The following is a 14684-nucleotide window of genomic DNA, read 5'->3' on the forward strand; positions in this document are numbered from 1 at the left end:
TGGGGAATGAAGCATAAACTTTGAAGAATTTAAGATATTCAAAAAGCTAAGACCTTAATTAAAAGTAATTTTTGTTAAATCTAAAAATTAATCCCTGTTAAATTTAATAGAGCGGCACTACTAGAATGAGGAGGTAATCATTAGCCAATAACTAATTGTCTGTCAACCTTGTGTTCACTTTGGACTGAAAAGGTAGAAAGGTCACAATAAGGAAGAAATATATTCCTTCCTCCTTTTGTGACCACTTCCCATAAGAAGACCATCAACTCATTTCAAGGAACAAACTGTGCATGCTTAATTGCTTCTTTCTTAATTGGCATAGGAACCGGGGAGTGAGGAGTGACTGAGTTATGAATATGTATTTATATTCAATATCTCGGTAAATAAAAGCCTGTGTTCACCTGTACTCGTGGCCCTGTGTATTAAGGGGTGACCCTGCCCATCGGCCCAGCACTGCCAATAAACACACACTTTTTAACCGTAATCAGTTAAAGAGTCTTTCTCTGTTATAGTTGGATACTGATACTAGATCATACCCATATTTTAGTAAATCAACTCCAAGTTGCCAAGTTGAACTGATTCCTTGCAAGAATGAACAACAGGACTTGATGGTAATGCATAAAGGATTCGACAGCATGTGCCAGAGAACTTCCCTGACCATTCTAAGTCAGTGTTCAATTCAGGTTCCATCTGGTAATCAACAAGTTACTAAAGGGACCTCTGATGCTGTGCTTGTTCTCTTTCCTGCAGGGGCCTAGCAGGACATTCCAAATGCTGCCTTTCTGCCCTAAAAGGAAAAAGAGGAGCTGTGGCTGCTAAATGCAAAAAGCAAGCAGGGAACACAGCCTGTGTGGAACTAGGTCACACAAGCTTCTCAATCTGGCCTGAGGAAGCATAAGGAAGAATCCAAACAATCCGTGGAGAAAGACAACAATCTTTGCAGGTGTTGTTTAGGATCCTTGCTGTTTACTTGCAAGAAGCAGTCAAGGGGTGGTGTTGCACTTGTCCAATGATAATGATGTGTAAGTTTAATGCCCAGTAAGAGTTTTACCACTCTGACATTCTCAAAGATGTCTATAAATGAAGATCAAAAATAATAAATCTCTCTCTTGATCAACCCAGCCAGAGAGTCTGTGTCATATATCTCGCCGTTTCTAATATAGTGCGACACTTCACAGCCGGGTTCAGGGCACACTCAGCTTGGCTCTTCCAAAATCCAAGGCCTTCAGGGTGCTAAGCAAGACCTTTAACTCCACAATGCTGTGGAACGGGGCCTTCAGCACAGGGACCTTTCCAGCCTGATCTGCACTCGTTCTTCTGCGTCTCTGCACAAAACACAGTGCAGGAGAGAACGGCAGGAGGGGCCTGTGTGTCACAGCGCTCTGGATTTGTGACCTTCAACTCCACAGAGATGCAGGTTTAGTGAAAAAGCAAAACTGTTTATTGATGGGATGCGAAGCAAAGGGATGAGCTGAGGGGCAAAAAAGGGGATGGGCAAGGTCTGAGGGCGGGGGGATGGAGCTGTGAAAAGGGATGGAAACTAGTGGGAAAAAGAAGGGATGGGCAGTGTCTGAGGGCTGGAGGCATGGAGCTATCAAAAGGGAAGGAGAATGGAGGGAAAAAGAAGGGATGGAAAGTGTCTGAGGGCCACAGGGAGGGAGGTATTCAAAAGGGAGGGAAACTGAAGGGAAAAAGAAGGGATGGGCAGTTTCTGAGGGCTGCAGGGACAGAACTATCTACAGGCAGGAGGAAAGGGCTGAAGCCATGCGAGCTTCCCACAGGCTCAGCTGTGCCAGTTGTCAGCTGTGCCTGGAGCTCCAGCTGGTCTCTTCTGGTTTCAGCATAGTCTCGTCTTCCATGGCATCTTATAGGAAGACTGGTTCTCCTAAAGCAGCAGACGAGTGAACTTCTGCTGTTCTTTCAATAAATGTCTGCTGAAAAACTGTGCTCCTCTGAGAAGGGTTGTCATCTCTTCTCAGGGCTTGAAGTGCTGCAAGAGAGGGGAACAGAGCCACGATCAGAGCCCGGATCTGTGGCAATCCTAGGAGAAAGTCCTGCCAGAGCCATGCCAGCCTGCTCTTGCTGTGGCCACGAGAGTGAAGAGGCCAACAGGATCAGCTGCAAGGTCCTGGTCACCCCACCCAAATCCGCCCCCCAAGTCCCTGAAATCTCTCTGTGATGTTCCCACAACACCAAGGTGTGCACATGAGGACAGAAGCTCTCTGCAGCTCACGCACGGATTGCAGCTCCCCCAGTGCCAGCCCCTCACTGCCAGCTCTCACTCACCCTCGATGAGGGCCTGCAGCTCTTCCTGCGCCCCCCTCAGGTGCTTCCCGGCCATCCCTGGGAACACAGAGCCTGTCAGGGCCCTGGCAGCACAGCTCCCTGCCAGCGGCGCTGCCAGCCCTGGGGCCACACGGCCTCCCGCCCCGGCAGGGCTCAGCCCCAGCCCTTGCCGCATCCTGACTCAGCCCAAGGGCACGGCTGCCAGAGGCCGGCAGCAGCCCCGAGGGCAGCCGGGGCTCCAGGGCGCCGGGCCCGGGTGCCGCTGCCGGGACAGCAGCAGCCGGGGCCGGGGCCGAGCTGCGGCGGGGCCGGGAGCCAGCCCGGGCTCGTGGCTCACCCATGAAGCTGACGGCGTTCAACAGTGAGACAATCTCTTCAGTCCTTCACAAGCAACACGGCTGCAGGCCTCTAATAAATCCATGGGCCTGACAGTTTGTTACTTTTCTCAAGGCTTGCAAGCTGGGAAGAAACAGGACGCCTTTCCTGTTCTCAGATAGTGTGTAATCTACTTTCTTCCAGGCTTCCCAGCAATCTTCTGCACTTTCAGCCTTGCTTCTTTCTCACACTCACCCCTCTACCTTTGTATTTCCTTCTACTGTTTCCATTCCTGTTTTCACAGTGACAGCTCTCCACCTTTAGCTTTACACAACTTCATGTGTTTGGCTCAGGTGTCAGTGAATGAGACATCATGAGATACAGGAGGTTTCCCCATGTTGGGATTGATTTTCCTGGGGTTTGCAGGCTGTTCAAAGCATCGCTGCGCACTACATCTTCCCGGACTTTGTGTCATCTCCCAACTAAACAATCTCTTAGTTCAGTTGGGGTCCCTCTCAGAAAAGGTCTTAACACATTAAGAATCCTTTCTGCAGAGGCTGGGATCATTTCATCTGCACGTTTGTGTTTTGTTGGTAAGTAGTCAATTTTTGTAGCAGCAGCAGATATTCTTAGCTGAGTATGGAGGGGTTGAGGTAGGTTCCCCTGTTTTAAGAATATGCAATTCTGCTGGTCGTTTAATGGGTTTTGTCAGGATGGTCTGGTCTGAGGTGCAGAAGGGCACTCACATGCCAGAATCCAAAACTTTCCATAGCACCTGTATGGGTTCTGACCAAGGTAAAGTTCACAGCCCTTCCAGTGCTGTGCTATGCATTGGTACCTGGGTGGGTGTTGACAACAGACCAGTGTTTTGGCAACTGCCTGGCAGTGCTGTCCCTCTGACATTCCTTCCCACATCAAAGGGGATGGGAGTGGGCAAGATCCTGGGAGAGGACACAACCAAGCCAACTGACCCAAAGTAGCCAAAGGGATATTCCATACCTTATGACAACAGCACAGAGAGGTAATCTAAGAGAGAGAGGAGGAAGGGGGCGGGTATTTCTGAGTTTTCAGTGTTTGCCTTCTGGAGGACCCGTTACGCATGCTGAAGCCCTTCATTTCAGAAAATGTCCAAACATCAGATGGGAAGTAGAGAGTGACTTTTTTCTCTTCAGCCCATGCAAGCACAGATCTCTGCTTAGTTGTTTATTTTACTGTAATAAAACTGCCTTATCTCACCCTGCTGGCTGTTCTCTGTCTTATTCTCTTCCCCGTCCCAGTGGGAAAGACAGTGACAGAGTGACAGTGGACACCTGGCACCCAGCCACGGTCGACCCACTGCAGTCGTTTAGGCACCCAAATGTGGGGTGATATAAAGTTGGTGAAATGGACTATAGCAGGAACCTGGAGGGGCCAGGATGGAACTGCAGAGGAGTGCAGGCCCGGGGTGGCAAACAGTTTAGCAATGAGCTCAAAGCTGTGGCAGGAGCAGCATGAGGCTGGGCAGACCCAGAGATGTTGAGCTAGAAGTGTACTAAAAATCCAGAGCAGCAGCAGAAACAGCAGGGTCTGGGCAGCCCTGGAAGGAGAAAAAAAAGGTGGAGGGGGGGTTTGTTTTTGGGTGTTCCCTGGCTGTCACCTGTGTAATGCCCTGGCAACAGCAGCAGCTGCTGGGCTCCCACAAGCAGCCGTGAAACGCTCCCTTACAGAGGTGGTCGGGGTCCCTGTTTTCCCCTCAGGCACCCAAGCACATGGTGAGGATCCCTCCCAGAGTGATTGGGTATTGAAAGGACCCAGTTACATGGCCACACCTGGGAGCAGAGGCTCACCCACATTAAAGAGACACAGAGATGGAAAAGTTCTGCAGTAGCAGTGGATCCTCTGGGCAGCAGCAGTCCTACACCAAAACCTCAACCATCTGCCCTTTGAGCCGTGTCCCCCAGCTAAGAGACAGCCATAACCCCACTGCCTGTCCCTCCTCCCCCAGGCACGACTCCCAAAAGCTCCTTTCCCTTGGCTGACTCCTTAGTGTGGGATGTAGGAGGTCTCGGCCACGTCTTTTGTTTCTTCATGACCTGTATTTGTGGCCCGGACAACCGCTGCCTTCACAGAGTCTTCCTTTCAGATGGGAAACAATTCCCTAAAGAATCCAAACCAAAAGAAGGGCCTCTACTTTGCTGTGTTGAAACAAAATCAAATGCTAAAAATTAGCTAAAATACAGAATAAAAAAAAAATAAATTCTTAGTTTATAATGGCTCAGCTCCTTATCAAATTCAGGGATCCCTAAATTTCTAGCTAAATACAATCTCACTCATTTTCAACATGTAAACAAGACAGCCAGTCCTGTCCTGCTGGCTCCCAGCAGCGCCTTGCAGCAGTCCTGCATCCACATCAGGATGCTGGCCCGCACAGGGCTGTCCTGGAAACTAAGGTGGCTGACTTGACGTTTGTGCAGGTACCCAGAGGCCAAGCCCAGCGGTGTTCCCTCAGGATACAGCAGTCCTGAGTGATCTCCCCTGACGTCACCCGCTCCTTGTGGCACCAGTTGCTTTCCTGTGCAATGTTCTAGCTGCCCCAAGAGTAAAGAGGGAGCTGGAGAAAGAGCTTGCCAGGCTGCTCTCCATCCTTTCCCAGCAATCCTGCTTAAGGGGAGAAGTCCAAGCTGAGCTCAAATGTGTAAATGGAAGAGCCGTGCACAGGAAGGGTCAGTGGGAAGGATGATCCAGGAACCATTGGCCTGGCAGCCTGAGCTTGCTACCGCGGAAGGCCGTGGAGCAGATCCTGCTGAGTGCCATGCCACGGCATGTGCAGGGAACCAGGGGCTCTGCTGGAGGGTGGGAAAGCTCTGTGGAGGGATGGGAACAGCTGGGGGTCCTGGTGGGGTGTTGAGGAGTTCTGTGAGCATGTTTTGGGGGGTGTTGGTATTGGTGGGTGTGTTGGGGAAGGAGTTGCCTGGAAGTGAGAGGTCTAGGCTGGAATTTGAGTCAGTTTAACAGCATCATCTGTGGTTTAGCACAGCCTTGCTTATGGAGGACATAAGGAATATGTGTGACTTTTCCTGTTAGTGGTCCTGGTTCTCATGCAAAAAAGAAGAGGGGAGAGCTGAAATTTATTGGCCACCTAGATATCTGTACCAGGGGGAGGATTAGCCTTTTTGCAGTCGACTCAATTGTTTGGACTACTTTTGTAATACTGAGTGGACTTTGTTTCCTTGAGAGCTTTAATCCTTCAGAGAATTAGGATATTATCATCCCTCCATAGAAAAGCAAAGGTTTGCAAATCAAAGAATGGCCTTTTTTTAGCCTCTGTGCAGTGTTATATTTTGTAATGTGACTCTCAAAGGATGATGTTAAGGCAAAGGACTTGCTGCTTTGAGATGGGAAGCAAACTTGCACATCTTTCACATTCTCCGGCCACTCCAATTAATTGGTGAAGTCTGCCAGATCCTTCTGTGCCTTCCCAACAAAGATGTTTTTTGAGGTGCATGAAATGACTTCAATTGGAAAATAATTCCAATTAATGTAATTAATCTGACCAAGACTAAGAGTTACCAGCAGTTGTTCCAAATGTTCCTGCCAAGACCCCTGCAGGAAGGAGCCCAGCCCCCAATGCACGTGGGCTTTGGCTTTGGCCCTCTGGCACAGAAACCCCCCAGGGGCACAGGTCTCTGGGGCAGGAGAAGGGCACCAGCACTGCCAGGGCTCGGCTGGGGTGGCAGGTCTGCCTCGGTGGGGACTCTGCCACACCTGCTGATTTCAGTGCTGCCAGGCCCCTGTACAGATTCTGTGCAAGGCCCCGTGCCCTTCCTGCTGCGCCTGCGTCGGCAGCCCTGGGGGCTCCTTCTGCTGCCCTGAGCCTGCAGAGCAGGGCAGCGTTTGCTGATGGTTTGAGGTGTTCCTAAAGATCCTGTCAGGCTGTCTTAGACACTTTGGGCAAGGGATTCCTTCCAACCTGGGCCACTTTGGGGGGGATGGGGGCGGAACCGGGGCAGGTGGCAGTGTGTGCAAGGGCCCTTTGTGACACGGTGCAGAATGGTAACCGTGGAATGGAAAGGGACAGGGTGTCCAAGGGCCCTTTGTGACACATGGTGACATAGGGGCTGTCCCAGTGCGGTGACAGGGCCATGCCCCAGTGCTCAGTGCACGCGACGGGACAGGACGCGCCAGAGCGGTGCTGTGAGGAGCCCCCACACAGCGCACTCGTTTGTGTCTAACCCGGAGATTTTCCAAGGCGTTTCTTCTACAGGTGACCTCGTGGCAAGACTGCGGGCCTTGGTGGCCCGTGGCTTTCCCGAGGCTTTTCTTTTGCAGCTCCCCACGGGGAAGACTGCGGGCCTTGGTGGCCTGTGGCTTTCCCGAGGCTTTTCTTTTGCAGCTCCCCACGGGGAAGACTGCGGGCCTTGGTGGCCTGTGGCTTTCCCGAGGCTTTTCTTTTGCAGGTGCCTGCGGGGCAAGACTGTGGGCCTTGCTGGCCCGTGGCCTTCCCAAGACTTTTCTTTTGCAGGTACCTTCAAGGCCAGACTCCGGTACTTGGTGACCTGGAGCTTTTCTGAGGCATCTCCCATCCTTCTGACCTCTGTCCTAAAGGTGAGACTGTGGGACCTGGTGACCACAGTCATTTACAAGGAGCCTCAAGTCATTGTGGCCGGAGCCCTCGAGACCAGACTGCAGGACTTGCTGTCCTGTAGCCTTCCTGAGGCTTCTCTCTCACAGGTGCATTCAAGGCTCAACTGCACAGTTTGTTTTCTCAGTTTGATTTCCCAAGGCATCTCGCTTTAAGGTGCCTTTGAGGCAGGATTCCATCATGGCAGGCAGATTCCTCAACCTGTTCAAAGTGTTCCGACGGAACAGAAAAACAGACCGTGGAGCTGCCCCAGCAGAACAGCCGGAAGAGCTGGAGCAGTTCCAACCACTGCAGGATGGTGAGTGGCAGAGCTGGGCCACAGGGCTGATGGCTGCAGCCAGTTAGGAACCATCCCATCCCATCCCATCCCATCCCATCCCATCCCATCCCATCCCATCCCATCCCATCCCATCCCATCCCATCCCATCCCATCCCATCCCATCCCATCCCATCCCATGTGGACATGCCCAAGGACAGGAGAGAAGAAGGGCTGGGGCTGACTCCCGCCAGTGACCGTGCTCCATCCCCTGAGCCACCCCAGGGCTGTCCCTGCCTGGGGAGTGCAAGGCTGGGCTGTGTTCTCCGGCCTCTCCCGCAGTCCCTCAGCTCTGGCTGCTCTTTTCCAGATGCAGCCATGGACAAGAGACTAGAGCAGGAGCCTGCCCAGGGCCGCTTCCGCAAAACGCTGAAGGTACCTGCAGCCATCCCCACCTGGGCTGGGCCTGCTGTCACTGCTCAGCCCAGCTCTGCACATGGAGCACTCCTTGGAACATGCCCCTCTTCCCTGTCCTTTCTTCATTCTGCACAGAGGTTCCGCAAATTCTTGCACATTCGGCGTAGAAAGAACACCACCACAGCAGGAACAGAGGGCACAGCTGAGCCTGACTCTGGGCTGGAGGAGCTCCAGGCAGAGCCTGATGTCAGCCCAGATTCAGCTGAGCCCTCAGAAGTTTCTGAGACTGAAGTGAAGAATGACAGGGCAGAGGCTGACATGGCAGAGACTGAGGACGTGGCCATTCCAGATGATGACACCAGAGAGACTCAGGGCATCGCAAATGCTGACAGGACACCCACTCCCACTGTAAGCCAAGAGCTCATATGGGATTATTTCAAGGAAGCTTGTGTTTCTTCTGACATTGTTGACAAGAGAGCTGCTTCTTCTGACCAGCAGGTAGCCAGCCAGGGGTCAGAACTGGAGGTCTCCCAGGATCCTGTGCCCCTTCAAGCCACATCCACAGGGCCCCCTCAGCCTTTGAGGCCAGCAGAGTGTGATGGGACGGTAAGCACTTCTTGGGGGAAGCTGGGGAAGTTGCTGCCTTGGACAGCGCTCCAAGTCTTCCCCATGCCTCCTCCAGGTGCCAGCTATTGTGAGGAACATTTACCAGAGTCTGGTGTCCCATGTCCCTGTGGATGCCAGTCAGCAAACCGACATAGTGAGGCTGGCTGAAGAAGACCCTATTGATGTGGTGCTGACCCTCCTGTGCTGTGCCCCATCGTGTGACAGGTATGGGGCCCACGTGCCTTGAGAGCTCAGGGCTCAGCGGCCTTTAGGGCCCATCGCCCTGCACAGCCTGTCCAATGGGCTCTGCCCAACAGGCAGAGAGGCCCAGGAGCCTCGGGCCCCTCTGTTTCCTGAGGCTGCTGCCAGTGCTCCCTCCCTGCCCCTCAGGGCACTGGGGCTCTGTCACCTGGGACCCCACAGCTACACAGGGCATGGCTCTGTGACTGAGACACCCCTGACACAGAGCTCTGATCCCACAGAGCTGCTGCAGTGATGTGGCAAGCCATAGCCTCATCAGGACCAGCAGTGAAGAGAGTGGTGCCAATACTGCTCTGTGTGATGGAGAACTGGCCACTTTGCAACATCTGCACCTCTGATGGGGACAACAAAGATGTTTTTCCCTTGAGTGTGAGTTTCTGGAGCTGACCTTTGATCACCTGCAGCTTGCTTCCCCAGGAACTCTCCATCCTCTCCCTGCCTCAGGCTGGGCTGAAACCTGGGCTAGGGGCAGGCTCAGGGGGCACCGGGCCCACTGCTCCCTCTGCATCTCCCCTCGGGCCCTGCCCCATGGACACCTCGGCACTGAGCGCTGTCTTGGTGTGATTCTTTTGCAGGCAACTCTGGTGCTCTGGGTGATGGTCCAGATGCCTCAGTGCCATGAGGCGATGCTCATTTATACCCCTCGCCTTTTTGTGGCTCTGCTGTTCCAAGTTGTCATCACCACACAGCAGATGCCACCAGAGGAATTTGACAGCTTCTGGAGAGCATGCCAGGAGGAACACCACCTTCCCAGCAACCCCAACAGGTGCCAGTCCTCCTGTCCTTCCCATGCCCTTGTGGCTGACACCAGTGCACCCAGTGTGACCTGGGCTTTGCTCTGCACACAGCTTTGCAGTGCAGGCCATGAAGGCTCTGCTCTGCCGACTGGGGTGCTCCAAAGAGGTGATGGCTATGGAGCGCAAGGGTGGCTGGGACACGCTCCTCTGTGCTGACACCCAGCACAATGCCGTGGGTCTGCTGGCCAGGTAAGAGCCCCTTCCCCCCCACTGCCTCTGAAATGTGTGCCCTGTGCCCCTCATAGTCCCCATGGTCATGGCCAGAAGGCCTCATCACTGAGGGATGGCTGAGCAGACTGGAAACGGCTGATAGAGGAGGGTGCCCAAAAGAAGCCACCTCCCAAAGCACCCATGATCCCTCCAAGGATGCTGGGGAAAGGCCAGATCTCTGTGAGTCATTCATGGCAGAGATTTGCCCCTCCACACCTCAAGTCTTGGTGCTGTTTTCCCCCTGACAGGGAGATGCGCCATGGATTGGTCCGCTTCTGTTCCCGCATTGCAATCCAGCTGCTCAAGGCACTCGCCAGGGATAAGGCACCCTGTGAACTGTCCTCCCTGGCATTCCTTGTGGAGGTGAGCCCCATGGCCAGCACTACCTCGCTGAGCTGCCTGCCAGCCCTGTCCCCTTGCATAGCCACAGCTGCCTGGGACGGTGCCCGCGCCCTGTGCTGCTGCCTGGGCCCAGCCCTGTGCAGTTCCAGGCTCCTGCCAGCCGGCTCCCCTGTCACTGCCCTGTGCCTTTCAGGTCCTCGAGTACTTAGATTTGATTACATACGGTGAGGATGTCCTTGAGATGGTGTCAAGGCACCTGCAGAGCGAGTGCAGGCAGAGGCGTCGCCTGGCACTCAGAGGCCTCGTGGTGCTCAGCCAGGATCCCTCGATGGTGAGAACGGGGCAGCGGCTGAAGCTGTGCTGGGCAAAGCAGCCCCTTGGGCTGGCTGGGCTTCAGGAGCTGAGGCAGCTGCTCCCAGCTCTCCTGCCTCACCTGCCTCAGTGCTTTGGGACAGGCCTTTGGCCTCTGGGCCCGGCAGCAGCAGGGTGGGGTTGCAGTGCCAGGGTGGTCTTGGCGCTGCAGCCGTTCAGGGCTTCCCAGCACAGCCTTGTGTTCCAAACAGGCCATAAGGATGTGCAGCCTGTCTCAACGCCTTCAGGACCTGCTGGGTGATGCAGATAGAAATGTGGTTGGCATGACCCTCCGTGTGTTCATCAATATGCTCAAGAATAAAGACATCGTGGTATGCAGCACCACTGCTCCAAAGCTGGCTCAGGCACTCATGCTGCTCTTTGATCACGTAAGGCTCTGTGCCCCCAGCCATGGGCATTGGCTGCTGCCCAGAAACTTTGTGTCTTACAGATTTCTGGGTCTTTGTCCAGTCGAGCCTGGAGGAATAGGTATTAAGGTATTTTTCATTTCTTTTCCTCCAGGGCCACAGCCACATGCAGTTGCTCTCCCTTGACCTCTTCTTCATGACAATGGATTTGGTAGTGGATGAGGGAAAGAAGCCTCTGGAGAAGATTTTGAACCAGAGCCTGTTTCCACTCTTCATCCACTGCTATGATGAGAACTGGCGTGTGGCAAAGGTGAGGTTTGCTGTGATGCCGGTGCATCCCTGGGAGGGGCATCGGCTTCCTCCTGTCGTGGAACCTCCCAGGCTGCAGCTTCCTCTGGGCCCTGTCAGCCAGACAAGAGTGCTGTGCCCTTGGCTGCAGCGCCATCTCTGCATCTCTGCTGCTCTCCAGGCCTCTCAGCAAACGCTGCTCCGTGTGGCCGACTTCCTCAAGAGGAGGAATCTCAAGCAGCTGTTGAGAAAAGAGCAGCTGTGGGAGTTTGCTGACTGTCTGGTAAGAACGGCCTGGAGAAGCCCAAATTTGAGAAGCTCCCTGCCCCCAGTGCTCAGTGTGTGGGGCTGGCAGCTGTGGCCCAGTGCTGCACCCATGGGAGACAGCCTGTGCCCCACACACCGCTCCCTTCCCTGGGCTGCACGGCTTCTTCTCCAGGCTCCTGTGTCCCCGAGCCGGGTGCCGATGGAGCCCCAGCCCTGTAGGGCTGCGGGCCTGGGGGGCAGCGCGGCTCCCCGGGCAGCAGCCGGCCCTCTGCCCCCTCCAGAGCCCGGCGCCAGTGGCTGCTGCCCGGTGCCTCAGGGCTGGGCGGGCACGGGAGGCCCGGGCTGGCCGCAGGCAGCGCCCGGCCGAGGGGCAGAGCCCGCACCGACCCTTCCCTCCTGCCGCTCTCTGCAGCTGGCACAGGACGAGAGCCGAGCAGCCGAGTACCTGCGCCGGGCCCTGCCGTACGTGGACAGCCCACAGGAGTCCCTGCGAGTGGCAGCCATCAGGTTCATCGGTGAGCCACGGGCCCGGGCTCCCTCCCCTCCCCGCCGCAGCTCGGCCCCGGCCCCGGCTGCTGCTGTCCCGGCAGCGGCACCCGGGCCCGGCGCCCTGGAGCCCCGGCTGCCCTCGGGGCTGCTGCCGGCCTCTGGCAGCCGTGCCCTTGGGCTGAGTCAGGATGCGGCAAGGGCTGGGGCTGAGCCCTGCCGGGGCGGGAGGCCGTGTGGCCCCAGGGCTGGCAGCGCCGCTGGCAGGGAGCTGTGCTGCCAGGGCCCTGACAGGCTCTGTGTTCCCAGGGACGGCCAGGAAGCACCTGAGGGCATAGTAAGAAGAGCTGCAGGCCCTCATCGAGGGTGAGTGAGAGCTGGCAGTGAGGGGCTGGTACTGGGGGATCTGCAATGCCCGGGAAGGGAGCTGCAATCTGTGCCCCGGCTTCGGACGGCTTCTCTCCCTGTGTGGACACCTTGGTGGTGTGGGAATATCACAGAGAGATTTCAGGGACATGGGGGGCAGATTTGGGTGGGGTGACCAGGACCTTGCAGCTGATCCTTTTGGCCTCTTCACTCTCGTGGCCACAGCAAGAGCAGGCTGGCATGGCTCTGGCAGGACTTTCTCCTAGGATTGCCACAGATCCGGGCTCTGATCGTGGCTCTGTTCCCCTCTCTTGCAGCACTTCAGGCCCTGAGAAGAGATGACAACCCTTCTCAGAGGAGCACTGTTTTTCAGCAGACATTTATTGAAAGAACAGCAGAAGTTCACTCGTCTGCTGCTTTAGGAGAACCAGTCTTCCTATAAGATGCCATGGAAGACGAGACTACGCTGAAACCAGAAGAGACCAGCTGGAGCTCCAGGCACAGCTGACAACTGGCACAGCTGAGCCTGTGGGAAGCTCGCATGGCTTCAGCCCTTTCCCCCTGCCTGTAGATAGTTCTGTCCCTGCAGCCCTCAGAAACTGCCCATCCCTTCTTTTTCCCTTCAATTTCCCTCCCTTTTGAATACCTCCCTCCCTGTGGCCCTCAAACACTTTCCATCCCTTCTTTTTCCCTCCATTCTCCTTCCCTTTTGATAGCTCCATGCCTCCAGCCCTCAGACACTGCCCATCCCTTCTTTCTCCCACTAGTTTCCATCCCTTTTCACAGCTCCATCCCCCCGCCCTCAGACCTTGCCCATCCCCTTTTTTGCCCCTCAGCTCATCCCTTTGCTTCGCATCCCATCAATAAACAGTTTTGCTTTTTCACTAAACATGCATCTCTGTGGAGTTGAAGGGTAACAAATCCAGAGCGCTGTGACACACAGGCCCCTCCTGCCGTTCTCTCCTGTACTGTGTTGTTGTCTTTTAAAGCAAGGCAGACCCTTTGCCTGGTTCAGGAGCCAGCACAGTGACCAACACCCAGGCCACTCGGTCCATTGCACACAGACATCAATGTGACGGATGGCAAATGGTGTTTATTGCTGGAGAATTTGACATTTTATAAGCTAGGGTCCCTGTGTTACTCCCATCTGCTTTCATCACAGCTAGGTGCTATTGGCTAATTGCAGGGCTAATTACTACACTAAAGATGAGGGGGGGGAGGGTTACTATCTTTCCCTTACATCCCAATATCTTCCGAGCGCTAGACCCTACTTCAACATATTCCCCCCTCTCTATGCATAACTAATTTGCTAGAATATAAGGTGTATTAGTCTTAAAAAGTTCTAACGTTATTTTCTATATATCTATTTCTAAACACTTTGCCTAACTTATCTATATTATAAAAAGTTTTAAAAGCAGATATTATAAACTTGAGTAAAATATAGGGTACACTATACTTAACTAAAAGGCTAAAACTTATAAAATAGATACTGCAGTTTTTCATTAGTAAGCATAAGGCACACGCAGTGACTAAGTGTATTTTTAGAGCATCTGTTGCCTTTCTACAAACAGAATGTTGACTCTTTCTAGTCGGCTCTAAACAAAGATACAAGCTTATTTAAAACACACGGTTTTTCAATTATCTGCAAGTCTTCATCAGTTGTCATTTGTAGCTGAGACAGTCTCTGTTGTTGGGTGACGATGGCAGAGACACCTGTGGCAGCACCAGTTGCTCCCAGGTTAAGCAGCATCGCTATGGTCACACCTGTCACCAGTTCTGTTTTCTGAAGCCGGGTGGGTCTCTCTGCTTGCAGGCTCAACTCTTTATCCAGGTGGTACAGGACCCTGGGAACAATCACAACTTGCACAGAAAAATAGTTAGAAACAGCGAAGTTATAAACTGATAGGCATGTGGTCATCATTGTCTCGTTTGTGCTTATCAGCTGTTGCAGGCTGGAGCCTTGCCGTTTAGGATTTGTTGGTGAGAGAACTCTCTGTCTCCCCTCTGTCACCTGGACTGGGAACGCTAGCGCAGCTGAAGGGACCCAGCTGGCATATGGAGCTTTTATCTGTCCCCAGTCTGTGAGAGGGGTATCCACTCTCTGTTCTTTTTTAGTGTGGAGAGGGATATTCTTGTTTATCTTTATTGTTTTCTCTTCCGAGGACTCAGCCTCTGACCATTCCTCGCTAGCGTCCCCATCGGAGTCAGAGCTCGACTGGCTAGCCACTTCCCATTTCCCGTACCTTTCTGTTGGGCTCCGGCCCCACCTACCACCCCTGTGGGCGGGCTGTTCCCTCCCTCTTGGCTCTCCTCGCCCTTCAGTCCACCCTCCACTCTGCCTTTCACCCCACCTTTCACTCCTCCCTTCACTCCACCTTTCACTCCGCCTTTCACCCCACCTTCTGTTCCTCCTTCTGCTCCCCCTCTCTCCCTCATATTCTTTTACA

The 14684-nt window shown here is 54.1% G+C and overlaps 1 protein-coding gene and 1 long non-coding RNA gene across 9 annotated transcripts; one reads left to right on the forward strand and one right to left on the reverse strand.

Annotated features, from left to right (window-relative positions):
• Positions 1-1418: 1418 nt before the first annotated feature.
• On the reverse strand, positions 1419-2326 carry LOC147652147 (uncharacterized). Its single transcript, XR_015289308.1, has 2 exons — positions 2287-2326; positions 1419-1990 (listed from the first exon to the last, which is right to left on the reverse strand). It is a non-coding gene; the product is annotated as an uncharacterized LOC147652147 (long non-coding RNA).
• A 2832-nt stretch (positions 2327-5158) lies between these two features.
• On the forward strand, positions 5159-13126 carry LOC147652148 (maestro heat-like repeat-containing protein family member 7). 8 transcript variants are annotated; one of them, XM_086898767.1, is made up of 18 exons: positions 5159-6894; positions 6959-7185; positions 7337-7520; positions 7849-7913; positions 8031-8303; positions 8394-8501; positions 8578-8726; positions 8984-9131; positions 9338-9528; positions 9611-9748; positions 10018-10132; positions 10305-10442; positions 10675-10851; positions 10985-11140; positions 11300-11401; positions 11798-11900; positions 12181-12237; positions 12555-13126. In XM_086898767.1, the coding sequence occupies exons 3-17, from the start codon at positions 7403-7405 to the stop codon at positions 12207-12209; spliced, it is 2010 nt and encodes a 669-aa protein (XP_086754893.1). In that variant the 5' UTR covers positions 5159-6894; positions 6959-7185; positions 7337-7402; the 3' UTR covers positions 12210-12237; positions 12555-13126. The 8 variants fall into 8 exon arrangements, with proteins under 8 accessions (XP_086754893.1, XP_086754886.1, XP_086754888.1 ...); XM_086898760.1 differs by having other exon boundaries at positions 6378-6894; positions 7350-7520; positions 8391-8501; XM_086898762.1 differs by having other exon boundaries at positions 6684-6894; positions 7287-7520; positions 8391-8501.
• The last annotated feature ends 1558 nt before the right edge of the window (positions 13127-14684 follow it).

This window comes from Cyanistes caeruleus, chromosome 7 (genome assembly GCF_971803275.1).
Source record: "Cyanistes caeruleus chromosome 7, bCyaCae1.hap1.1, whole genome shotgun sequence".
Lineage (NCBI taxonomy): Eukaryota > Metazoa > Chordata > Aves > Passeriformes > Paridae > Cyanistes > Cyanistes caeruleus.

Bases quoted from the DNA above. Each gene is read 5' to 3' on its own strand.
- LOC147652148 (XM_086898760.1), top strand. From the start codon at position 7,403: ATGGCAGGCAGATTCCTCAACCTGTTCAAAGTGTTCCGACGGAACAGA. The intron at 7,521-7,848 runs GTGAGTGGCAGA...GCTCTTTTCCAG, and splicing joins GTTCCAACCACTGCAGGATG to ATGCAGCCATGGACAAGAGA. The intron at 10,852-10,984 runs GTAAGGCTCTGT...CTTTTCCTCCAG, and splicing joins TCATGCTGCTCTTTGATCAC to GGCCACAGCCACATGCAGTT.